This window comes from Ciconia boyciana, chromosome 4 (genome assembly GCF_034638445.1).
Source record: "Ciconia boyciana chromosome 4, ASM3463844v1, whole genome shotgun sequence".
Classification (NCBI taxonomy): Eukaryota; Metazoa; Chordata; class Aves; order Ciconiiformes; family Ciconiidae; genus Ciconia; species Ciconia boyciana.
In genome coordinates this window covers 11334752-11361358 of record NC_132937.1, presented here as the reverse complement: position 1 = coordinate 11361358, position 26607 = coordinate 11334752, and the positions used below count along the sequence as shown (strand labels likewise).

General features: G+C 41.2%; 1 protein-coding gene across 1 annotated transcript; it reads right to left on the bottom strand.

Moving 5' to 3' along the window:
* Positions 1–27: 27 nt before the first annotated feature.
* Positions 28–26213, bottom strand: PRLR (prolactin receptor). The gene is given in 10 exon segments (XM_072859317.1): positions 28–1053; positions 1683–1752; positions 2710–2809; positions 3636–3781; positions 4787–4955; positions 6199–6368; positions 7556–7688; positions 23382–23550; positions 25134–25300; positions 26132–26213. Coding segments are annotated over 10 exon segments (2217 nt in total). The 5' UTR covers positions 26199–26213.
* Between the last annotated feature and the right edge of the window lie 394 nt (positions 26214–26607).

Here is a 26607-nt window from a genome sequence, read left to right as displayed (position 1 = left end):
CCTGATGAAGAGTGATCAAACTTTTAGTTATTTAAAGGAGGGCATAAAGGAAGATGGGTCCATGTACTCTGATCCACTGGTCTCTCTTTTGCACTCACTTGGAGCTGTCAGACAGTAACTCATATTTTTCTCAGCTTGACCTTGCTGAAGGTTCTGAGATGTTTCCTTTGCAGGTTTTTGAGACACAGATGTGTGCTGGACGCATGAATCTGGCATTAATACTAGAATATTATGGTCCACAACTGTTGAGACCTTGCTATATTCTTTGCTGGTTCCTGGAACAGTGTATTTTTCAGTCTTTCCACTATTTTCTTTATGTTTCAGTAATACTGCTTGCTCCTTATCTTGTCTGACTTTGTGAACTTCTACATAATCCATTAGTTTAGGATTCAAAAAAGGTGACTTGCCATTAGGTATGTTTTGTTTGACCTGCACTGTGGTTTGGTCAGTTTTGGAATGCAAATTCTCCATCGCTCTTTGCTTTTCCATGTTGTCATGTACAGTTTCAGTGACAGAATATTGTGACTGATGCTTTTCTTCATTTCCCACCAAAACTGGTGTAATGTTCACATTTGTGGTACTCCATGTTATCTTATGTGCATCTACAGTACTGTGGTAGGCAAACATAGGAGGCTGATTATTAAGTAACTGAGCTGCAGGCCATGTGGATGATCTTGTACTCTCACTGTTAAAAAGGAGTGTTTTCCATTCTGAGGCTATATACTGAGTTTCCCAGCTCCTTTTTCCCCCTTTATTTTCTTGAACATCTCTTACATCTTGTGTTTGAAGTGTTGATGGAAGGGTGCAGGACTCCCTGCACTTCTCAGAAAGCAGAGAAGGGCTATCACAGCTCCCTCGTCCTGAGTCACTGTCTGTTTCCTTGGGCGTCATTTTTGCATTTTCACTGGGATGACCATTGTCATGGCTTGGCATGAGTTGCCGATCCTCACTGTCCTCTACCTCTAGATATTCTGTCAGTAGTTCCTCACAGTCTGATGTTGGAGGGAAACCATGGCAACCAAGAGCACTCAATAATTCTTCAGATTTTCCTGTCTAAGGGCATAATAAATAAGATATATTTTTTTACTGTTAACCTTAGGGTTTATCTGATTGGAACAATCTACATATTTAATATGCAAATACTTTAATAGTTATATCACTAGACCTAAACTGAATTTCTACTGCTGCAGAAAATAGTGGAAGAACAGCAGAACATTTCTTGAGTTCCCTAGTGGGGAAACACAATCCCAGAATTCATGTTTCTAAAATGGGAGGACTAGGGAGCTTCTGGCAGGTAAGAGTCTCATGGGTTTAGCAAGAAGGAAATGGAGGAGAATGATAGAGCAGCCATGTCCTGTCTCCTCAGCATGGCAAGAGACTGTGGAGAGCAACTTCTGTAAGAACTACTAGGAAGATCACACAGGCATTGGCTCTTGTGGTGTCCCAGGGAACAGCTGTGGTTATGAACCCTGTTCTCAAACACCCTCCTGCTACTAATGCAAGGCAAGACTCTGTCTCTCACATACCTTCCACATGATCAACCTGAAAGTGTTGCTTATTTTTAACATTGATTAGATTAATTGAAGCTGGTTTATACTTTATTATGGTAATTGTTTTTGCTAGTATATAATTTGGAAAAGTAAGTAATGGTGAATTCTTTTGTTGTTATCAGTGGTATTCACCTCTAACAGATGTGTATCTATGCCTTTTATCTTCGGTCCTGGAACAGGCGGTAGGATAAAGGCTATCATTCTAAAAAAAATGGAACAAACACAGAAGGTATAAGTACAGGCCCTATCTCTCTATTTGTTCTCCCATTTCCTCGGAATGTGACTGACATTTTAAACACTTCTCCCATATCTGATACCTCCCTGTTGGACCTCCGTTTCCTGTCTACCTCTCAAGCCAGGTAATTTATAAATCCAGTTATAGTTCATAAGTTATCCTTAGATGTATTTATAAGAAAGAGAACAGTACAAAAGTTATTCAACTGGAAAAGTAACAATGCTAATGTCCTTTTATTGTCCTTTGTCCCTTAACCTCCAGTTCTCTGATATCACTGTAACTTCAACACTGGCCAAGAAACAGCTATGTGGGGCACAGTTCAGGAGGGCTAGTGGGCCTGTATGTACATACTTGACTGTCAGTTGACTACTACTAAACGGGATTTATGATGAATGACTTCTGATGACTTTTCCAACAACAGTTTCTATCTCTTTCCTCTACTCAGCCAGTATTTTTTGCAAGACTTGTACAAAAGTTATAATCTTTGTGACACCTTTCTCTTTCAGATTTGACTGAAATTAGCCAGTGAATTAATACATTATTTGGGGAATTGACAGGCAGGTGGGCAGAAAGACAACCTCATAATATAACCTCGTTTCCTTTAGGAAATTAGGCCAAACCCAAAAGGCATGTCTTCTACAGAAGCAGGGATACTCCAAATGATGTTTGCTGAATACTTACATGGCTAACCAGGATGGTCAGATCTAATAGAGACATGTCTTTATCAATTGAGAATTTAGCCTGGTTTCCCTAAAGAACAGAAATACCTCTTTATCAGTTGTGAATTTAAAGTCAAATACCTGTAACTTATAGTTTATAAGAGAACACAAAACCTATAGGAAATTAAATCAAATGTTAGAAGCCTATATTTGAAAAGTTTGCTGAGATTTTCAACTCCATACAGTTGTGAAATTGGTGACTTACCTGTACCCTTTCAAAACCATTGTGCAGCTCATGATTAAACATATAAGAGATGACAAGACATCCATGACGATCCACACAATCATATCTTTTAGTCTAAAGTCTAGGAAACAAACAGAATTATTTAAGGACACACATTTGGCATATGCATAGTCAGCATGCAAAAAAAGTCTCAAATTACTTTTATTTTAAAAATTGGTCTAAACTGCCAAATTTGGTATTGAATCTAGAGGCCTTTACTAGCATAGATTTATCTCAATAATCATTGTAATATCTGATAATATATATACTTTTTATTAATGGCACTGTGCAGGAAATAAACTCTCTTGGAAAAATGATATAAAAATGTATGAAGAGGGAAATTTTGTCACAGCCAGTTATAGAATTTGGGTTCAAATCCACTTATGCCAATACTGTAGTAATTTCATTATCAAATACATATCATATAATTAATTAAATGGTGGGTTAAATTATCTAGGACTAGATATTTTTAAGGATTTCTATTGTAACATGACACTTTTTACATTGAGGTGTTTATTTCAAATTCATTCCAGATAAAGAGTAATGAAGAGCTGTTACTGTCTGAAGGTAGTCACTCTTTGTTGTCTATGTAGCAGTTTTAATGCAGTTACTGGTATTCTTTTAATTAAAAGCTATCATCATGAGAACAAATGAGGCAATAAACAGAAAGGACATGGTTTAAATAAGTAAGGAAATTGATTCACCTTCTTAACTCTGAAAAGTAATGAAGGGGAAAGCTGAGTATGGTGTAGGGAAGCTGAGAATTCAGTTACCTTAGCAATGATGTTCTTACCTGTCCTAGGGAAACAATGGGATGTCAATTCACACGGGTGCCACAAACAACTAACAAAAGTATTACATGAACTTCCATGTAATAACAATTACTGAAGGGATGCCTGGTCACTCACCATTAGGGATCTGAATATACTTTTCTGAGCTCCATTCACTCCATGATCCATGGTGGTCTGGTTTGCAGTGAATCTGTACAACATACTTCTTTCCTGGATTTAAACTAAACATTTTATATTGCATTTGCTGTCCAACAAAAATAGCCCGGAGATTAAATAAAAATCATAAAATGCATATAAAATTAAGACTTTTTCTATGAAAATCTATGAAAAGCTAGGTTTAAGTCTTGATAACCAAGTTGGGAATATAGAACGAATCTGGATAGATTCCTAATAATTGTTATGCAGGCATAGAATAATGGTACATTTATTTTATTTCTATAGTTCAGCTTTCTAACATAATGCAGTGGGAATGAGATCTGGCCCTGGTATACTATGCAAATTAAACTACTAAAAAAACCACATCATGAGCATATGGCAAATAGGGAGGAACTGTGGTAATGGTGGGAACTGCAATGGTGAGAGGAGGAGAAGGAGGCAAGAAACAGAGACAGGGGAAGAAAATGCAGAGAGAAAACAAGGAATGTGGAGTTGGTAGAACTGCAGAGGGTAGTAAAAAGTGGATCTTGCAATGGCCAGGGGGCAGGGAAGTGCAGTGGCAGGGGGAAGGAAGGAGGAGATACAGAGATGGCTGGGAAGTATTGCAGCAGACAAGAAGGGGATGCAGCCAAATACCAATAGCTGGAGTCTTTAATTTGTCACCCAGTTGTTTGAGTTGCGATCTGGGGTATAGAAAATTATTATTATTATGTGGCCATGACAACTATCACCTAATGGCTATTTGTACAAATTTAAATGATTTTACATAATGTCACTGAGCTTTCTGTTACCTAAGAAGTGCTTGTGGTTAAGAACAAATTATCGCAAAAGAAACCTGACTAAATGAGAACTAACAATTTAAACTGTAATGCCAATATGATTAATATATAATGGTCACAATTAAAAATAAGTACTTTATCACCTGCTAACACACAACAGCATCTGAGATACCAGTCTTCTCAGTAGGAAATCGTAGATCACACAAGCACTGCTTTTGAAAAAGGATGAACTATGCAGTGTGCCTGCTTCATTACATTCAGGCATGGGACCTAGCTGACAAAATCTAACTGATTAGAAAACATCATCTAGCAAAAACTTGCAACATCCTTACCTCCCATTCCTCTCCTTCTTCAGGCTTTAGTCGCAACTCATATTCAAGGGTAAGCCATCCAGATCTGACATCAGCCAGTAGGGGTGGAGACCATGTCAAGACCAGATATGGTTTTCTATTTATTGGCTTTTTTAATTCTAGGGTTACATTCACAGGAGGATCTGGCTGTACTGTTAAAATAAGGGAACTGACAATAAGAGTCTAAATGATTTTTCCTTGCATTTTAGGAGGAAATATAAAAAGGTGTGAGTGGTGAGTTGCCACCTCCATTGTGTCTAGTAACTTAGAACTGGTGCTGGAATACAGAGATCAAGAATTTCCTGATGAAGTAAGCATGGATTTATGAATTTGAAGAAACTGAAGAACAGTAAATATGTTGAGTTCATATTGAGATTTGCCATTTATCACCAGAAATAATTTTTTCTTACGTTACCATTTATTGTTGCTCTTCCCTACAACTATGTTTCAAATTTAACATCTTTAATGCTGTGTTATGAAAGTTGTGTTTTACCATAATCTTATCAAAGTTGGCATATACATTTAGGAATGCTGAAAACACAGATTTAGCTGATAAACCTCTCCCCCCCATTCTTTTACATTCGGAAAACACAACAGCATAATCCCTGCATGCATATGTAGGGATATTTAAAAATTAAAAAACCCCCAACAGTAATATTAAACCCCTGTCTATACTTCAAAAATAAACCAAAATGAAATGCAGGTTTCCACCACAGTCAGGCTTGCAGCTACCTCACTTCAGAGGTAGAGCTTCTGCATGTCATGCATGTATTCTAACACTGTCTGATGCAAAGCTTCATCAAGTAGTCAGGGTATGGAGGTAAAATGTAAAGCCTTTTCTCCAGGAGCCCTTTTCCAGCTGCCAGGCTCCTGGCAGCCACATCCTTGATAACAAAATGGTTATTGGTGATAATGTTCCATTCCCTTAGAAGAAAACCTAAATACTTGTCCACAGTCACACTGTGGAAAAAGTCTGAGAAAAGAGATTATCAGTACACTGCTATAAAAAGCACTGATTCAGCTTCTCTTGGGTTTGGAAACTACTTTTAGGTAACCAAATTTAAGTATTATTAGTTAAAAGAGCAATTTGATTTCAGTTGGTGATAGAGTGGAAAAGGATTTTAGCTGGATGGTGTTTCTTAGGGCTTGACTGAAAGAAATATGGAAACCCAATAAATGGTTATCTGAATGCAGTTTTAAAGCTTTTAGCATTTTTAGGCTTCCTTTGAAAATAAAATGCTAAAGGGATGAATACTGATAAGATCTTATTTGTTCTTACATGTTTTTAACTTGGATATAATACTATATATAAGAAGAACTGGAATTAAAATTATTGTGTCAAAACCCATAATTTTGAATTATTTGGTTCCACAGAAAATACTTTTTATCTCTTACCTATGTAAGTCACATCCACATAATGAGGATCAGAGATGTTACTTCCCATTTCATTAGTTGCCCTCACAGTAATATTGTATATGGTCCAGAAAGAGGTGTGTTTTTTATCGAAGTAGCATGAATTGGGGCCTGCAGTTCTGTAATCTTGACATTCATAAACTTGTTATTCTCTGAAATGAAAGAATCACTGTGATTAGGTTAGGGCTGGATCAGATTTTTCATGCCTAGCAATGTGAAGAAAATCAGAAAACTGCTTTCAGACTAAAGAGTCATTGGACAATTCCAGAGACTGTAGCAAGTATTTTCCCCCAAAAATAAAGACTACAAAGCCTGAAGAGTTCAGGCTGCTGTAGATGCAGCAGTGGGCTAGTAGAGTGCAGCTCTTACTTTTCTGAATGCCATTGTCCACTGCATAGCTCTTACAGGTTCCAGAGAGCCAGTGGAAGTGATTGCTGAAGTCTTCTAACCCATCTATTAAAAACTGAGTATTTCCAATGTTCATTTCACACTTACATTAATTCTGCACATTACATTAAAACGCTTTCAGAATCTATTTTGGTCTTACGTCACCTGTTCTTCAAAAAAAATCTAATTTGTACCTGTCCTCCAAATCCATTCCCAAGCTTCCCAAAGTGAGCATGGATAGGAGAGAAAGTTGATGGTGAGTATGTAGTACTTGTTTCCAGGTTCCTCTGAGATGCAGAATAACAAAAGAGAAAGGTGTGGATGCAAGCCTCACACTCTGCCCTGGCTGGCTGGACCAGTATCTGTCTTTTTCCACTAAGACCTGGCTCTCAGCTGACAAGTACAGAGTTTAGCATCCAGTTAGGTCAGTGCAAGGCTGAGCAGTGCTGGGTGAACCAAAAATAGTTCACAGGACCCAAAGTATTGACTACTCCTTTAAAATGAATGTTTGGCACTTCATCTAAGTTCCAGGACTGAGATTACTGCAGAAGCCATGAGGCATTCATGGCCTATAAATACCTGTGCAAAATAAGCATTATCAGAAGATGAAAATTTTAATATCTGGTCATTTTGGAAAGCTTTATTTCTGGGGCTGTGTGGCCAAGGAGCTGTGCATTTGTATTGCAAACACTATTATGCAGTTGCTGTGCCATGGCAACTTTCAAGGCAGTCTACCCATGCCAGAAGAATTCACAGACATTTGAAAAACCTGACATTAAAAAGAGATCCTCTTTCAACCTTATATATGTTGCTGCTAGTGCTATTCCAGAATATGTCACTTGCACAAAAGCATATGCTATGGAAAATGACATCTCCTAAATGCAAAACCAATCAGGCCTGATTTTCCAGGTCCTTCCGATAAAACACCGAATAATTATACACAGCTTATTACCCTTCTTTGCTGTAAAGCAAAGTGTAGTTAGTAAGATGTCCTCCATCTGAACCAGGTTTCCACCAACAAGTAAATGTTTCCTTTTCTGGAGAATGGCATTTTATTATTGTAGGCTTTTCAGGAGGTGAATCTCCTGCAAGAGATAAAGAAATGAACTAATTAGTAAGCTTAAAGCATTAGGTCAACCCTGAATTTATAAAACAATGTCAAGCAGAGCACAGGAAAATACTTTTTTTCTACAAGGAAAGAAAGTTTTGCTTCATATTAGCATAGGAAAGGAAGGACAGTTCAGTGATTAGGGCAGTAGCCTGCTACTTTGACCTGGATTCAAAATCCTTTTCCATTGCAGCTATGCTGAGGAACTATGTTTTAGTTCCCTGTCTGTGGCTCTTCTCTGCCCCCAAATCTGATAAGGGGTGCTCAAATACTGTCATAGCAGGTTCTGTAAAATGATTTAAAATACACTCTGCTATTCAATCTGTTTTCTACATAAATCACTTTTTCTTCAAAAAATGTGTTTTAAGATGCTTCTGATTATTTAAAAAATATGCTGTCATTTGTTTTGGCTTTCACAGGAAAAAATTAAGAAGAACGTAAGTGTTTGCCCATTTGTTTATGTCCTTGCCAGTAATTCTCTTCTGAAGTACCTATGCTGAGCTGACTCCTAAGATACAAAGAAGCAGCTCTCATATTTCCTTCTACAGTGACGTTATGCTCAGTACTCAGGCTACTTGCCTGATTGCTGCCAAGCAATTTATAATTATTTGGATTCTTGATGACGTTGTTATAGACTCAGGCAAAACACTTAGAATAGGGCAGAGGAAAATGCTTAAATTTTGAATAGGATGATGCTAGTCAAAACCCTGATGCGACTGAAACTTCTGCAGTTATGTATTTGTGGCAAAATATGGTCTTATTACATTAATAATATATATATTATCTACTATTTAGAGTAGCAACATTGATTTTCCAAATTTCTAATTGCCTAAGGCAGATCTGAAAATGGGACATATAAAAAATATTTTTCTATTAACAGTACTTCAGCAATCTCCACGTCAAATAATGAATAATACAAATAGTGACAGAAGAAGAATTGAGACAACCTGTCTAAAGTGTCTGACAACAAGATATGAAGTCATAGAATCATAAAACCATAGAATCATAGAATGCTTTGGATTGGAAGGGACCTTTACAGGTCATCTAGTCCAACCCCCCTGCAAAAGCAGGGACATCTTCAACTAGATCAGGTTGCTCAGAGCCCCATCCAACCTGACCTTGAATGTTTCCAGGGATGGGGCCTCCACTACCTCTCTGGGCAACTTGTTCCAGTGCCTCACCATCCTCATTGTAAAAAATTTCTTTCTTAAATCCAGTCTAAATCTGCCCTCCCTTAGTTTAAAACCATTGCTCCTTGTCCTGTCACAACAGGCCTTGCTAAAAAGTCTGTCCCCATCTTTCCTATAGGCCCCCTTTAAGTACTGGAAGACCACAATAAGGTCTCCCCGCAGCCTTCTCTTCTCCAGGCTGAACAACCCCAACTCTCTCAGCCTGTCCTTGTAGGAGAGGTGTTCCAGCCCTTGGATCATTTTTGTGGCCCCCCTCTGGACCTGCTCCAACATCTCCATGTCCTTCTTGTGCTGAGGGCTCCAGAGCTGGATGCAGCACTCCAGCGACAGCAGCGACGCAGGCGACAGCACCAAGCTGTTCCTTAGGGGTGAAACTTGCTTGGAAATGGAAAACGTGGTCTATTATTCAGGTTTATTACAGCAATGCCTTGTAGGCCTGCTGAATGCGAGGCTTAATTCTGAGAGACGCTGCACAGATACTGTAGCAGAAAGCCTTTAATCCAAAGGTTTTGTAGTTTAGATCAATGAGACAAGGCAGGCTGATGAGGAGGTAGTGTGCATGAGCAGTATGATGGGTGCACTCGTTGTGGCAGTTTCACCAGCCGGGGGATGAGTGAGGTGAGCTTGCTTTGGAAGATGAATCGTTTTTAAGTCTACCTCTCCAGCACAGACCTCTTCCGAATCAAACAATAATTAGTGCCATAAAGGTTTATTCAATAAACATGTTTTGTATTAGCAGATTTAAAAATGTTTGTATGAAAACTTCATGTGGAATTTCATGTGTTTGCTACAAAGTCAGTTTGCTAGTCAGTGAAAGTCTGAAAGGGGTAAAGTAAGATGTGATGCCATGTTGGCTGGCTTTGATTTATCCACACAATGCAAACAGCAAGCTAGTCTGCTCCTTCTTACAGCTGCATGTTGCTTGAGAGATTAATTAATGATTCCTGTTTTGAAATTCTACTCTTGGAGTATGTTTTCTGAGAATGTATAAATATAAATCTTCTACAGTGGTTTTGCTAGGTATTTAACAGATTAAGCTACTCTTGCTCATTTGCGCTGTCTTCTGATGAACTGTCCTGTGGGCGTGTTTTTGTTTGTATTTTTGCATTCAGTATACATCCAAACCCTGATTTTGAGGCTCTGCTTTGTGAGTCTTAATTATACTTTAATTCTCAAAGCCTAGTGAATGGAATATATATGCTGAATTAAACTTTATTTAAAAACAGCAGTACTCCTTCACCTCAAATCGAACTTTCTGTTGGTCTGCAAGTGAAGTTTTAATGCCTTGCGCTGGAAGTGCCATGATATTTTGCCTGAGAAAATATCCTTAGGGATTTGCTACCCCAGTCTGATCTGTTGATTGGCTTTTTTTTTTTTTTTCTGAGATGCAGTGCAAAGCAGGTGTTTTGAGGTGTTTTGATTTGTTTTCCTCAAGGCTTTGGGAGGAGTGACTTCAAGGGGAGAGCTGAGGTTTTAGTATACTATTTTATTATTTTCCTTATTGTAATTTTCCTTTGTCTTATAGGGAACTTCTTGTAATGTCAGGTTGTCTTGAATAGATTAGCTTTTTATCCTTTCTGACCTTTAAATCCTCTTAATTATTAGGAGAGCTAGAGTAAATGAGGATCGATTTAAGAAATAAAAAAGGCAAGAATGCCAAGAAGATACTTAACTAAATGTAGAATACCCATGTTTTTCTCTTTCCATCTACCTGCCAAAGAGCCTCGTTACAGTCATTAAAATGACCATGGCATTGTCATCACTGAAGTCCTTGGGACAAACGGGTTTTCCTCAGGTAGTTTCTCAAAGGTACAAGTCTGCAGGAAGGTTGCTGTAGCCATTTGCAGAAGATGACTGGATGAAAGACCTGTTGTAGATGTAAGGGTTTGAAAGTGGATTTTGACTTGCTGGAGGAATAGATGTAAACCAGGCAGCAGCAATCTGTGACGGGAAACTTAGAAAAACCAATAGACTCTGGTACTTACATAAAAAAATCCTGTCTGTGCAAAGCTTGAAGGAAGAATAGTCTTGTGGTTAACAGGTGTCGTCTTTATATCTGAAAAGAAGTGTATGCACTTGTACATAAACAGGGTCAGAGCACGAGTGATCTTGCAGAATAATCCCCAGCCTGAGAAAGCCGGGTCGGCCGCAAGCTTCCTGTGCAGCTGTGAGCAAGGGACTTACACTCCTGGGCCTGTACGATAGGATCATGGGTTGGGGGGGTAGTGGGCCGTTCAGATTTTAATGCAGTCTTTTTCAGTTGTGGCCATGTCAGGGGTGATGGGATGACGAGGGAACAAAGACTCAGTTCCCTTTTCTGAATTCTGTGGTGGTTTGGAAACATAAACCTGTGGGAAGACAAAAGCTTGCTTGTCTGTTGGAGGACCAAGGTGCTTTCTTGTGATGTACATCTGCTGTGCTGTCCGCTTGCTACGCCTCTTCCCTTTCCCTTTGCAGGGCTTTCTCAGGATCTTTGCAGAAGTTTCTTCCAGTTTGCGTGTTAGGGCTTTGTCATCTGTGCACTTACCTAAGTTTAGGGAAGATGGCTTCAAAACTGTTACTCCTGTTTTTCCAAGTGATGTTACCACTCTGCAACCTCTCTGGTCTCACTTGTCCTGGCTGGACTGATGACATTGAACAGGCCTCTACCAAAACTTCATGCTCTGTTCTGCCTCAAACGAGTTAAAATTTATATTCACAATGAAATCCATTTTGTTTACGCTCTGAACCTTTTTTCCTCACTCCTGTTCTCTGTTGTTCATTTTAAACTTGGTGGTAGTGCTGTCTTCTATCCTCCTACTGTCTTGTGGATCAGAAAAAGCTTTTGCAAAGTGAAGATATAGTATTTGAAGGCTATGGTTAAAATAACCAGTAGATAACTAGTCTCTTCTCACTTAAAAGTATGTTGTTTTTCCATCTGTTTGATTTGCTGCACATTCAATCCCTGACTGGCATGGCTTTTTTGTCAGTACAAGGAAAGCCCCGTAGAGTATTATTTTTTTTGTAGGTTTTTCAGTAACGATACCACTTTGTTGGCTTTCTCATTTTCAGTAATTTTTATTTAGCAATTTTTAAAATTCTAAAAATAATTACTTTCAAAAACCTGACTCCTAAACAAACTAGTGATCAAAACATTAGAGAATGCCATATGGCTCCTACCAGTCTTGATGCTGTTATATTTCTGAAGAGTATATTCTGTGTTATTAATAATATTCAATGAAACACTCTCAGGATGGGAAAATATTTACTGAAATTATTATGAAAAATACTTTTCATAGCATTCTTACCCAAGATGTTCTAGTCAAAATGCTAGGAGTGTGTCTTTTGGATTAATCCTTGCATGCAATGGGTTAGAAGAAAATGGATGCTGGGGCAGATATAAGTTATGGAGGGGGGAAGAAGGTGCAGTAGCTCAAGTGTTTAAAGATTAGCCGTATAACAATTTTTAATATACCTGCTATTCATACAATGTACAAAATTGAAGTCCCATACCAATAGGGACTGAATTTCCAAAAGGGAAACTGAATTTAAAAAGATTGAATACTAATTGCTCTAAAAGCCTTCAGTATGATTTATATGAAATCAGATGGTTCAGAGCTCCTGTGTAAGGATAAGGAGTATGGCTGCGTTGTTTAAATCAGGATAATTTCAATTCATGCTTGCAAAGAAGTTGTCCTAATATCCAAGTGGTTAAAATGTGAGTACTGTCGTGTCATGTCATGGGGGCAGGGGAGGAAATATATTCTTCAAAATTCAATGCTGTAAAGCTCTGATACAGCTAGTAAGCAAATTGCTGTAAATAGATGAGCACATACTGGTTTTGGTAGGACACAGGAACAACACGGGAACCTTGGTTATGCCCCCTTGACATAAGTGGGCCCTGCACAAGTTCTGGAGTCTTTGTTGTCAAAGCAAGGGGAGGTGTAAAGAAAATAAAAGCACAGATGATGGCTGATTTAATTTACTCATTAGAAGGAGTTGTTTTGTGGATACAGAAGCCAAACATGAGCAAACGTATGAGCAAAAAACCCACAGTCCTTCCAACTGTCAGGTGGAAGTGGCTGACAACTGAAAATTGCAGGACCTAACTAGACAGCTGCTGGGTTTTGGTTCATGTGGCTTTTGATGGTAGCAGGTAAGAGTAAGAAAATGTGTTTTCACATTTGACTGTTCTAATAACTAATTAGGACTTTTTCTAATCTTTTGGCACTTGAAATACTTTTTCTTTTTTAATTGGATTGTCTCTGAAGAAACTGGAGAAAAAAGCAGTCTGTGTGTATGTGCTGGCATTGTTTTGATTAACTTCTGACCTTGAATACATGAATATTTAAGGTTCCAAGATTTTTATGCAGCCTTTTCTCCCTAAGTGAAACCAGAGATCTTCATAGATAGTATCCCATAGAAATGACATTTAAAAGTGAAAAACACACACAAACCTCATGAGTGTTTGGGATTTTAATGGTGGTGTTTTTAGCCTTGTCTATCACTGAACCATGTAAGGTCTAGATTATTTTAATGGGCTGTTGTTTTTAGAAGTATCCATGGCTTGTTCTGACAACTGTTATGTGTATGTTGGATCAGTAAGAAACAATTTAACATACTTGTGAATGTTAGAGTCTCTTTTCTGTTATTAGCCTTGCATTGGTTTGCAAATCCATTGTCAGTATTTAAATAAATTCTGAATTATAATTGAACAATTTAAAGGCACTGGATGTATTAATGCATGACTAATTTTAAGGGGATGATACTGTGCTTTCAGTTGAGTTTTGAAAGACTGATTTCATTGGAGCTCTTCTAGTGGGTATAAAGTGTAGACCTGCAAAAAAATACTTGAAATTGCTAGAGAAGATATTCCCAGTCATAAATTGAGTGGTCTTAGAGAAATTTCAGGTTCTTCTGGAATAAAATGCTCTTTTCAAATATTGGTCTTTGAAAAGGTTCCTGTGTGATAGTAACACTAATCCAAACACTAAAGGGATGACAAAACCAAAATATATTAAATGTTCAACTTTCTCATAATGAACATGAGCTAATCTTCCTAGGTTAAATTTACAGATATTAATATAGAAAAAATAGTTGCCTAATATAATGATTTTGAGCTGGTAGCCTGCTGGCAGAACTTTTTTTTTATTCCTTGAAAGGAAAGCTTCTGTTAGCTAGCCTAGCTTATCAGAATGGTTTGTTGTTTTTAAATGTGAAAGCTGGTTGGTCAAATCAAAGTCTAAGAAGTGGTGAATTAAGTGTTGCTTGTCAGTTTTGCAATCTTTTACTTCTGCAAAGGATAAGCGTGGGCAGCTGCAGTACAGTTATCTTCCAGTCCACCTTTCTTCAATTTCAGAATTTGACTTGAAGAGATCATTGTAGAGCCTGTACTTATTTTCTGTCCCTGTGTTTCCTTGCTCCCAGGTCTTTGATGCCTTTGAGGTTGTTATCCTAATTTTATAGAATCATAGAATGCTTTGGATTGGAAGGGACATTTAAAGGTCATCTAGTCCAACCCCCCTGCAAGAGCAGGGACATCTTCAACTAGATCAGGTTGCTCAGAGCCCTGTCCAGCCTGACCTTGAATGTTTCCAGGGATGGGGCATCTACCACCTCTCTGGGCAACCTGTTCCCGTGCCTCACCACCCTCATTGTAAAAAATTTCTTTCTTAAATCCAGTCTAAATCTGCCCTCCCTTAGTTTAAAACCATTGCTCCTTGTCCTGTCACAACAGGCCTTGCTAAAAAGTCTGTCCCCATCTTTCCTATAGGCCCCCTTTAAGTACTGGAAGACCACAATAAGGTCTCCCCGCAGCCTTCTCTTCTCCAGGCTGAACAACCCCAACTCTCTCAGCCTGTCCTTGTAGGAGAGGTGTTCCAGCCCTTGGATCATTTTTGTGGCCCCCCTCTGGACCTGCTCCAACATCTCCATGTCCTTCTTGTGCTGAGGGCTCCAGAGCTGGATGCAGCACTCCAGGTGAGGTCTCACCAGAGCACAGTAGAGGGGCAGAATCACCTCCCTTGACCTCCTGGGCATGCTTCTTTTGATGCAGCCCAGGATATGGTTGGCCTTCTAGGCTGTGAGCGCACACTGCTGGCTCATGTCCAGCTTTTCATCCATCAGTACCCCCAAGTCCTTGTCCGCAGGGCTGCTCTCAATCCCTTCATCCCCCAGCCTGTATTGAAACTGAGGATTGCCCTGACCCAGGTGTAGGACCCCGCACTTGGCCTTGTTGAACCTCATGAGGTTCACATGGGCCCACTTCTCCAGCTTGTCCAGGTCCCTCTGGATAACAGCCTGTCCTTCTGGCCTGTCAACTGCACCACTCAGCTTAGTGTCATCTGCAAACTTGCTGAGGGTGCACTTGATCTCGCTGTCAATGTTACTGATAAAAATATTGAACAGCACTGGTCCCAGTACGGACCCCTGAGGGACACCACTCGTCACTGATCTCCATCTGGACATTGAGCCATTGATAGCTACCCTCTGGATGTGACCATCCAACCAATTCCTTATTCACTGAACAGTCCACCCATCAAATACGTATCTCTCCAATTTAGAGAGAAGGATGTTGTGGGGGACCATGTCAAAGGCTTTACAGAAGTCCAGATAGATGACATCCATTGCTTTTCCCTTGTCCACTGATGTGGTAACTCCCTCGTAGAAAGCCACTAGGTTGGTTAGGCAGGACTTGCCCTTGGTGAAGCCATGCTGGCTGTCTCGAATTACCTCCCTGTCCTCCATGTGCCTTAGCATAGCTTCTAAGCGGATCTGTTCCATGATCTTCCCAGGCACAGAGGTGAGGCTGACAAGTCGGTAGTTCCCAGGGTCCTCCTTTCTACCCTTTTTAAAGATGGGCACAATGTTTCCCTTCTTCCAGTCACCATGCATAAGTCATGCATATTTAATGTGTCCACTCAAACCCAACAGAAGACAGACAATTATTTCCATGTGATAGTAGCTGCAATGTTATGCTCTGTTAGATATGGCAATGCTTTCAGTCCAGTTACTAATGAACAAATGAATGACTTCCACAAGTACCACTACCTGGTATCTTTAGTAACAGATGAAATCAACATGATTTTTAAACAGAGGTACAGGAGCAAAAAATTATGTAGGCACACCTATATCAGAAATGACTTCCTAGTAAATCCCAGCCTGTCCTGGTTTCGGCTGGGATAGAGTTAATTTTCTTCCTAGTAGCTGGTATAGTGCTGTGTTTGGATTTTAGTATGAGAATAATATTCTCATATTATTCCCGTGTCATTATCAGTCGCCCCTATACACAACAAGAAATCCTGGAAGCAAAATTCAGCTCATTTAGAAAGGGAAGATGAAAGAGCAGGGCCATCACAAGGAGAGGAAGAGGAAAAAGTTGTGGATGAGACAGAAACTACCCGATCCCTATCCCTGAGTGAGCTGCGAGATATGTGAAAAGATTTCAGCCGTCGTCCAGGCGAGCATGTTGTCACCTGGCTGCTCCGATGCTGGGATAACAGGGCCAGTAGCCTGGAATTGGAGGGTAAGGAAGCCAAAAGGCTGGGATCCCTTTCTAGGGAAGGGGGCATTGACAAAGTGATTGGAAAAGGGGCACCAGTCCTCAGCCTCTGGAGGCGACTCCTGTCAGCTATGAACGAAAGATATCCCTTCAAGGAAGATGTTCTATATCGCCCTGGGAAATGGACCACCATGGAGAAAGGTATCCAGTACCTGAGGGAATTAGCTGTGCTGGAGGTGATTTATGGTGACCTGGACGACGAGCGATCACACAAAGATCCAGATGAGGTCCAGTGCACACAACCCATGTGGCAGAAGTTGGTACGGGATGCACCATCGTCATGTGCCAGCTCATTGGCAATGCTGAACTGGAAAGAGGGAGAGGGTCCAACAGTGGATGAAGCGGCTAGCCAGCTCTGGGAATATGAAGAAAGTATCTCTTCCTCCCTTGTCTCGGCTGTGGAGAAACTGTCCCAAAAGGTCCAGCAACTCAAAGAGGATAGGTCCTACTTTCCACCTGTACAGACCAGTGTCTCAGCTATTAGGAGTCAGCATTCTTCTGCTCAAGAGAAGAGGATATAGAGGGTACACACCACTGGGCACCCTATGGTTTTACTTGCGTGACCAAGGAGAGGACATGAGGAAGTGGGATGGAAAACCTACCTCGACCCTAGAGGCGCGGGTACGTGAGTTGCAAGGAAACACAATCACACAAGGGGGTTCTTCCAGGAAAATTGCTGCTCCGGTTTCCAGTGGACAGTTCCCCAGACAGAGTAAAAGGGCTGATCTTACCCCTGATTTAAATGAAGAAACTCCTGACTCGTATATACAAGAAATGGGTAATGAATATTATGACCAGGATTAGGGGGGCCCTGCCTCCAGCCAGGTGGAAGAAAGGGACAACCGGGTTTACTGGACTGTGTGGATTTGATGGCCTCGCACATCAGACCCACAGGAGTATAAGGCTCTAGTAGACACCGGTGCACAGTGTACCCTAATGCCACCAAGCTATATCGGGGCAGAATCCATCTGTACTTCTAGAGTGACAGGGGGATCCCAACAGTTAACTGTATTGGAGGCTGAAGTGAGCCTACCTGGGAATGAGTGGCAAAAGCACCCCATTGTGACTGGCCCAGAGGCTCTGTGCATCCTTGGCATAGACTACCTCAGGAGAGGGTATTTCAAGGACCCAAAAGGGTACCAGTGGGCTTTTGGTATAGCTGCCTTGGAGACGGAGGAGATCAAACAGCTGTCTACCTTGCCTGGTCTCTCAGAGGACCCTTCTGTTGTGAGGTTGCTGAGGGTAGAAGAACAACAGGTGCCAATTGCTACCACAACGGTGCACCGGCGGCAATATAGTACTAACTGAGACTCCCTGATTCCCATCCATGAGCTGATTCGTCGACTGGAGATCCAAGGAGTGATCAGTAAGACTCGTTCACCCTTTAACAGTCCTATATGGCCAGTGCAAAAGTCTAATGGAGAGTGGAGACTGACTATCATGGCCTGAATGAAGTCATGCCACCGCTGAGTGCTGCTGTGCTGGACATGCTGGAACTTCAATACGAACTGGAGTCAAAAGCAGCCAAATGGTATGCTACAATTTATATCACTAATGTGTTTTTCTCAGTCCCTTTGGCAGCAGAGTGCAGGCCACAATTTGCTTTCACTTGGAGGGGCGTTCAGTACACTGCCATGGACTGATCCAGACTGCACTGGAACAGGGTGAAGTTCCAGATCATCTGCAATATATTGATGACATCATCATGTGGGGCAATACAGCAGAAGAAGTTTTTGAGAAAGGGAAGAAAATAGTCCAAATCCTCCTGAAAGCCAGTTTTGCCATGAAACAAAGGAAGGTCAAGGGACCTGCACAGGAGATCCAGTTTTTAGGAATAAAATGGCAAGATGGACGTCGTCAGATCCCAATGGATGTGATCAACAAAATAACAGCCATGTCTCCACCAACTAGCAAAAAGGAAACACAAGGTTTCTTAGGCCTTGTGGGGTTTTGGAGAATGCATATTCCAAATTACAGGCTGATCGTAAGCCCTCTCTATCAAGTGACCCGGAAGAAGAACAATTTCCAATGGGGCCCTGAGCAACAACAAACCTTTGAACAAATTAAATGGAAGATAGTTCATGCAGTAGCCCTTGGGCCAGTCCAGGCAGGGAAAGATGTAAAGAATGTGCTCTACACCGCAGCTGGCACCTGGGGAGAATGGCCCTACCTGGAGCCTCTGGCAGAAAGCACCAGGGGAGACTCGAGGTCGACCCCTTGGGTTTTGGAGTCGGGGATACAGAGGATCCGAGGCCTGCTATACTCCAACTGAAAAAGAGATATTAGCAGCATATGAAGGGGTTCGAGCTGCTTCAGAAGTGGTTGGTACTGAAGCACAGCTCCTCCTGGCACCTCGGCTGCCGGTGCTGGGCTGGATGTTCAAAGGGAGGGTCCCCTCTACACATCATGCAACTGATGTTATGTGGAGTAAGTGGGTCACACTGATCACACAATGGGCTCGGATAGGAAACCCCAATCGCCCAGGGATCTTGGAAGTAATTATGGACTGGGCAGAAGGCAAAGATTTTGGAATATCACCAGAGGAGGAGGTGACGCGTGCTGAGGAGGCCCCACTGTACAAAAAACTGCCAGAAAATGAGAAGCAGTATGCCCTGTTCACTGATGGGTCCTGTCGTATTGTAGGAAAGCATTGGAGATGGAAAGCTGCTGTATGGAGTCCTATATGACAAGTGGTAGAAGCTGCTGAAGGAAAAGGTGAATCAAGCCAATTTGCAGAAGTAAAGGCCATCCAGCTGGCTTTAGACATTGCTGAATGAGAAAAGTGGCCAGTGCTCTATCTCTATACTGACTCATGGATGGTGGCAAATGCCCTGTGGGGGTGGTTACAGCAATGGAAGCAGAGCAACCGGCAGCGCAGTGGCAAACCCATCTGGGATGCCACATTGTGTCAAAATATTGCTGCCCGGGTAGAGAACCTGGTTGTAAAAGTACGTCACGTAGATGCTCATGTACCCAAGAGTCAGGCCACTGAGGAACATCAAAACAACCAGCAGGTGGATCAGGCTGCTAAGATTGAAGTGGCTCAGGTGGATCTGGACTGGCAACAGAAGGGTGAATTATTCATAGCTTGGTGGGCCCATGACCCCTCAGGCCATCAAGGAAGAGATGCAACATAGAGATGGGCTTGAGATCGAGGGGAAACATGTGAAACATGTGCTGCAATCAAGCAAGGCAAGCAGTTAAAGCCTCTGTGGTATGGAGGGCGATGGCTGAAATAGAAATATGGGGAGGCCTGGCAGATCAATTATATCACACTCCCACAAACCCACCAAGGCAAGTGCCATGTGCTTACAATGGTGGAAGCAACCACCGGATTGCTGGAAACATATCCTGTGCCCCATGCCACCACCCAGAACACTCTCCTGGGCCTTGAAAAGCAAGTCCTATGGCAACATGGCACCCCAGAAAGAATTGAGTCAGACAACGGGACTCATTTCCGAAACAACCTCATAGACACCTGGGCCAAAGAGCATGGCATTGAGTGGGTATATCACCTCCCCTATCACACACCAGCCTCCAGGAAAATTGAGCGATACAATGGACTGTTAAAGGCTACACTGCGAGCAATGGGTGGTGGGACATTCAAACATTGGGATACACATTTAGCAAAGGCCACCTGGTTAGTCAACACTAGGGGATCTGTCAATCGAGCTCGCCCTGCCCAATCAAAACTTTTACGCACTGTTGAAGGAGATAAAGTCCCTGTAGTGCACATTAAAAACATGCTGGGGAAGACAGTCTGGGTTACTCCTGCCTCAGGCAAAGGCAAACCCATTCGTGGGATTGCTTTTGCTCAAGGACCTGGGTGCACTTGGTGGGTGATGCAGAGGGATGGGGAAGTCCGCTGTGTACCTCAAGGGGATTTGATTTTGGGTGAGAATAGCCAATGAACTAAATGATATAATGTTAATTGCTATATAATACTGTATGTCATCACTTTTATGGTTACTATATGCCATATCAATGGTATTTCAGTAAGAATCTCCCAGATTAATGAAGAATGCACTTTGATGAAACCAAGCCAAGTGCAGCAGTGATGGAACCAGAACTGGCTTCAGCATGCAACAATCCAACACCACACGCCATCTCTCCTGCCCTGAAGGACCGTTATGACAAATGGAGCCCAAAGTCATGGACTAAATGAACTCAGTGGACTTTTTAGAGGGATGGCCCATGGACCAAGGGAATGATATCTGTGTGTATATGTCAAAAGTCAGGGAAAAGTGGTGGTGATTAATTGGAATGTATTGGAAAGGGTAGAACCTGGGCATGACGTAGATGGTATAGAATAAGGGGTGGATACTGTCCTGGTTTCAGCTGGGATAGAGTTAATTTTCTTCCTAGTAGCTGGTATAGTGCTGTGGTTTTGATTTTAGTATGAGAATAATGTTGATAACACACTGATGTTTTAGTTGCTGCTAAGTAGTGCTTACACCAGTCAAGGACTTTTCAGCTTCCCATGCTCTGCCGGGCGCACAAGAAGCTGGGAGGGGGCACAGCCAGGATAGTTGATCCAAACTGGCCAAAGGGCTATTCCATACAATATGATGTCATGCTCAGTATATAAACTGGGGGGAGTTGGCCAGGGGGTAGCGATCGCTGCTTGGGGACTGGCTGGGCATCGGTTGGCGGGTGGTGAGCGGTTGTATCACTGTTTTTTCTTTTTCCCCCTGCGTTTTTGTTCTTCTCTCGCTCTCTTGTTGTTTTCCTTCTCATTACTTGTTGTTGTTGTTGTTCCAATTATTAAACTGTTCTTACCTCATCCCACGAGTTTTCTTACTTTTGCTCTTCTGATTCTCTCCCCCATCCCACTGGGGGGGAGGGTGAGCGAGCAGCTGTGTGGTACTTAATTGCCGACTCTGTCTAAACCACAACATTGTCATAGCCAGTTTCACCAGAGGCTGAGGCCAAGGTGGATCGAAAATACTGAATAGACAATTGCACACAAAATACAGTAATGTGCTGGTTTTGGCTGGGATAGAGTTAATTTTCTTTATAGTAGCTAGTATGAGGCTATATTTTGGATTTGTGCTGAAAACAATGTTGATAATACAGAGATGTTTTAGTTGTTGCTAGATAGTGCTTATAGTAAATCAAGGACTTTTCAGCTTCCCATGCTCTGCGAGGTGCACAAGAAGTTGGGAGGGGACACAGCTGGGACAGCTGACTCCGACTAAAGGGCTATTTCATACCATATGATGTCATGCTCAGTATATAAAGCTGGGGAAGAAGAAGGAAGAGGGGGATGTTCAGAGTGATGGTGTTTGTCCTCCCAAGTAACCATTACGCGTGAGGGAGCCCTGCTTTCGTGGAGATGGCTGAACACCTGCCTGCCCATGGGAAGGAGTGAATGAATTCCTTGTTTTGCTTTGTTTGCGTGCGTGGCTTTTTCTTTACTTATTAAACTGTCTTTATCTCAACCCACGAGTTTTCTCACTTTTACTCTTCTGATTCTCTCCCCCATCCCACCAGGGGGGAGTGAGTGAGTGGCTGTGTGGTGCTTAGTTGCCTTCTGGAGTTAAACCATGACAGTCCTTTTTGGCGCCCAACGTTGGGCATGAAGGGTTTGAGATAATGACAGATTTGATTGGAATGTGCTAGATGATAGAATTTATAGCTGTTATTGCGGTTTAACTATTAATCAGCAGGCTCCTGTACTTGCCATTGGGCTTGCTTGCCTTACTGTATATTAGAGTCTAGGGCTCGTTAGTGGCTGCTTTTTGCTTTTGCTGCTTGCTGTGCTGCTGTACTGCTTATTATCTTACTCTGCTGTGCCTGGGAACATTCTGATAACAGCAATGGCCATGCGCCTGGGCTGGCAGATGGCCAGGGCATCGCTGCTGTTTCTGTGCTGCTGTATTGGACAGGCTGAAACTCCGGTGTGAACTCGAGTCGAAGGGACTGTGACCTGTGGATGAGTCCACGCGGGAGCAGGACACCCCGAAGCGTCTGTGCCCATGGATAAGCCCATGACAGAGCAGGTATATCTTGAAATATCTGTGGCCATGGTTATGTCTGTGTCGCAGCAGGTATACCTCTGAAGGCATTGAGTCCCATGGAGAAGGCCACACTGGAACAGGTGCACCTCAGAGTGACTGTGGATAAGTCTGTGCCGTAGCAGGTAGACCCCTGGAGAGTCTGTGGCTCATAAATAAGGCTCCACTTGGAGCAGGTATGCCCCTGAGGGACTGCAGTCTGTGGGTAAGTCCAAGATGGAGCAGGGGCAAGGGGAGGAGTTCATTGCAATGTTAAACCCGATGGTCTGGCTCAAAGGGACCGGGGTGGAGATTGAATGGAAATACCTTTAAATTATTGTAACCCATGATTGAGTTGCATGTTATAGGAATTAATATAGCTGGAACCACCTGAACAAATGGAGGACAAGCCTTGCAAGAAGCAGTGCAAGTGCAGCAGTGACCCAAACTGAGTCTGCTTTGGTGCCCTGTAACTCTACGCAACACGCCACCTCTCCTGTCCTGAGTGACCACCATAAGAGATGGAGCCCAAAGTCATGGACTAAATGAACTCAGTGGACATTTTGTGGACATTTATGGACATTTTACAGGCATTTCACAGGGGTGGTCCATAGACTAAGGGAATGATATCTGTGTATTATATCAAAGGATGGGAAGGGTGATGGTGGGTAATGAGAATGTATTGGATAGTGTGAGACCTGAGCATGACGTGAATGTTATGGAATAAGGGGTGGAGAACATAGCCCCATACTAGCTACTATAAAGAAAATTAACTCTATCCCAGCCAAAACCAGCACAGGTAAGATGCGCTAAGCTGTTCCTCCAGCACTATGAAGTATCTGTGTGAGGAATTGGGTTTTCAGGGCTGCCATTTAGGCACCTTTCACAACACTGAACTGTCTAGAATATAAACACAATTAACAGAACAGCAATCATCCACTCACCAATGGGGATCTGAATGCATCTTTTAGAGCTCCATTCACTCCATTCTCCAAGGTCTAACATGCAACGGACCTGAACAACATACTTTACCCCAGCAAGCATACTTTACCCCAACATACTTTACCCCAACCTAATCATTTTGTACTGTGTCTGTACTCCAACAGATATTGTCTGGAAAAGAAAATGGACTGGAAAAATAATAAAGAATTGGGCCATTTTAAAAAGTAAACCATAAATGAGTATGCTTGTGTCACTTACTTTTGAAAGACAAAGGTTTCAGTCGGGTATTTTATAAGATGTTAATTACAAAGAAACAAAGGTAGTGACTGACTTAGAAAAACTCACTTCATTGACACTGAGATTCTGGTACTTGAGAACATATAGTTAATTGTAGACTTCTTATAAGTTAGTACTCCATCAGATCCACAATGCAAGGAACACTATAGGTAGTCTATCTCACAGGTAAACCCTCTGTGTAATGCTTCTTGGTGGCTAGTTTTAGTGATCATTATTAAGTGCCTTACTCAGGCCCTTTGAATCTCTCTTCAGAAGTCTTTCAAGACACATAGCTTTCTCCATTGACAAGGCAACAATAATTTAGGTAGCCTTGAGGCCATCTGACTGACTTTAAGAATGATATTTTACCCTGGTATCTCAGCTGTGGGAGTACTGTGGCTCACTCCTAGCAAAATGGCAACAGCTGTGAATGTCAATGTAAATAGTGTGTGTGAGTAGGACACCCCAAACTTTCTGAGAGAGGGGTTGCCCCCAACTGATCATGTTGAAGAGAATGATGACCCCAGTCCAATTAAATAGTAATTAGGGAATGACTGAGAGACTTCTGAAATAAAAAAAGGTCAGCTTGAAAAGCAGTATTAAAGAAGCATGAAAAATTGTAATGATGGGTGTGTATACACACACTGGAAACAGCAGTAGCTGAAGTTTAGTTTGATGCTATCAGAAGCTGCTCTGCTAGCATCATGACCTCTGCCTGGGCCAGACAGAGCAGCCTCCCTCTCTGATGCTGTGAGTAGCTGCACTCCAGACAGCGTGGGCTGCAGGAGGCAGGGACCCACACCTGGGTGTACGCATGTGACCGTGTGTGTGCTTTCTCATTGGTGTGTGGCTTAGTAGATAGTAGGAAGGGGCACAGGTTCATAGTTAAAGCATCCGTGTCCCCTGCAGAAGGGGCTATAAATAGGGGATTTTGCCCTCCCTGGAGTGTGGGGTGTGTTTTGTAATTTATCCTTTCTGGGAGAAGGGAATTTATGTATATAGCATGTTTCTGGGACTAGTTATAGGAATGTGTTTATAAATTTGTAGGTGTCTATTAACATTTTAAAGTGCCTAGTATTGTGATTTATCTGTTATATTGCTGATACTGACCTTGACTGCATAGTTAACTGATTGTTCATTATTACATTTTAATGAATTGATAAACTACTTTGATCCTGATTTGGTTTAAACTATGTGAACTGAACAGTCTCTTACTGTGATACTTAGGAACAGAAAAATTGATGAAAATTACAATTTTATTTTTTTTTTTTTAGTATATGATATTAGGACAATTATACAAATACCTTGAATTTCACTGTCTCTACAAACCACTACATTATTTCTCTTTCTTTAATCAGGTTTGGTTACATAAATTTTGTTATCCTTATAGAAACTAAAATGTTTATAATACCAGTTAAATTCAGACAAGAGAACTCACTGAAAAGAGCACTTATACAATAAATATATTTTTCCATTACCTCCCACTCTTCCTTTTCCTTATATTTTAGTCATAGCTCATAATGATATACATGTGAATTAGAGCTGACATCAGCTAATGGAGGGAGAGACCATTTTGCCCAAAGGTACATTATACTCACGGATGTTTTTGTTTCTAGAGAGAGGCTCACAGGAGAATCTGGTTGAACTGTATAAATGAAAAATTTGCCATTACTGATTTAATTTTTAGTACCTCCTTTATGGTTTTGTATCTCATCACATTAATTTCAGATCATTCAGCACTTCTGTAAGGGAATAGTACAATAGCCTTTTTTCCTTTCTCCCTAATAATGTTTAACTGGCTACTGATTTACCACAGTATCAGCAAATCTTAGACTTTACTCTCAATTTGTCAGGCTAAGGAAATACAAATCATAATTTCATTAGGCCACTCTTGCAAAATGAAAATGCCAGATATTTCATAGCTAAAAAGACTAAGTACGTTTATCATTACAATGTGTAGAGTATGTGTATGCAGAAAACAGAATGGAGTTAGGAATATGAAATACTACAAAACCCCCACAGAATGCTTAGGCAGTTATTTTTAAACCACACACCACCCTCCCCCCGCCCCCCCCTCCCGACTGCAGTGCCAGCAGCCAGAAATATGTTTACATTTGGAAAATTTAGTCTGGGACCTTTCAGGTAGCTTTACCTAATTTGAAAGTTTTATAATCTGCAGTGCTAGGAACCTATAAACTGTCATTGAGTCTAACTGAAATACTGGAGATAACTAGAAACTGGAGCCAATTTTTCAGCCAAAATTAAAATGATAATAAAATATGTAGTTACTTATAAATTAAGTAAAATGCAGTTTTCACATAAATTACAAATGCATATTTAGATCATCTGTAGATAAACACTCCTCCACAGCAAGTTTCACATCATGAGGAAAGAAATCTTTCACCACTACTTGTTCTGGGTGTAAAAATCACATATGTCTTCTAGTTTGTTTTCCATTTAATTCTTCCCTTTTTACCTATGGAGATCACATCCACATACTGAGGATCTGAGCTGTTACTTCCAATCATCTCATTCGTTACCATTACAGTGATATTATATATTGTCCAGGGATTAGTGTGGTTTTTATCAAAGTAGCAGGAATTGGGACCTGACGTTTGGTAGTCTGGACATTCATAGATTTTTTTCTTCACTTAAATTAAATTATTTTAAAAGTTAAAAGTTTAGGAAACGATGCAAAGCAGATAATTTTCTAGTAATGGCCTATGTTCAGCAAAGAAATTTTAAATGTTTAACTTTAAACCTATGTATAATTCCACCTCCGGGAAACATTTCAGTGAGTGTCAAATGCTATTACCATAAATGCTTCATTGCTATTTTTACTGCAGTTGTTCAGGATGAACGCTTTTATCCCCTTTTTTTATACATAGGAATATGTCGACAAAAGAACAGAAAGAGAAATTTCCAGAGACAGCACAAGGCAATTTTTAAAAA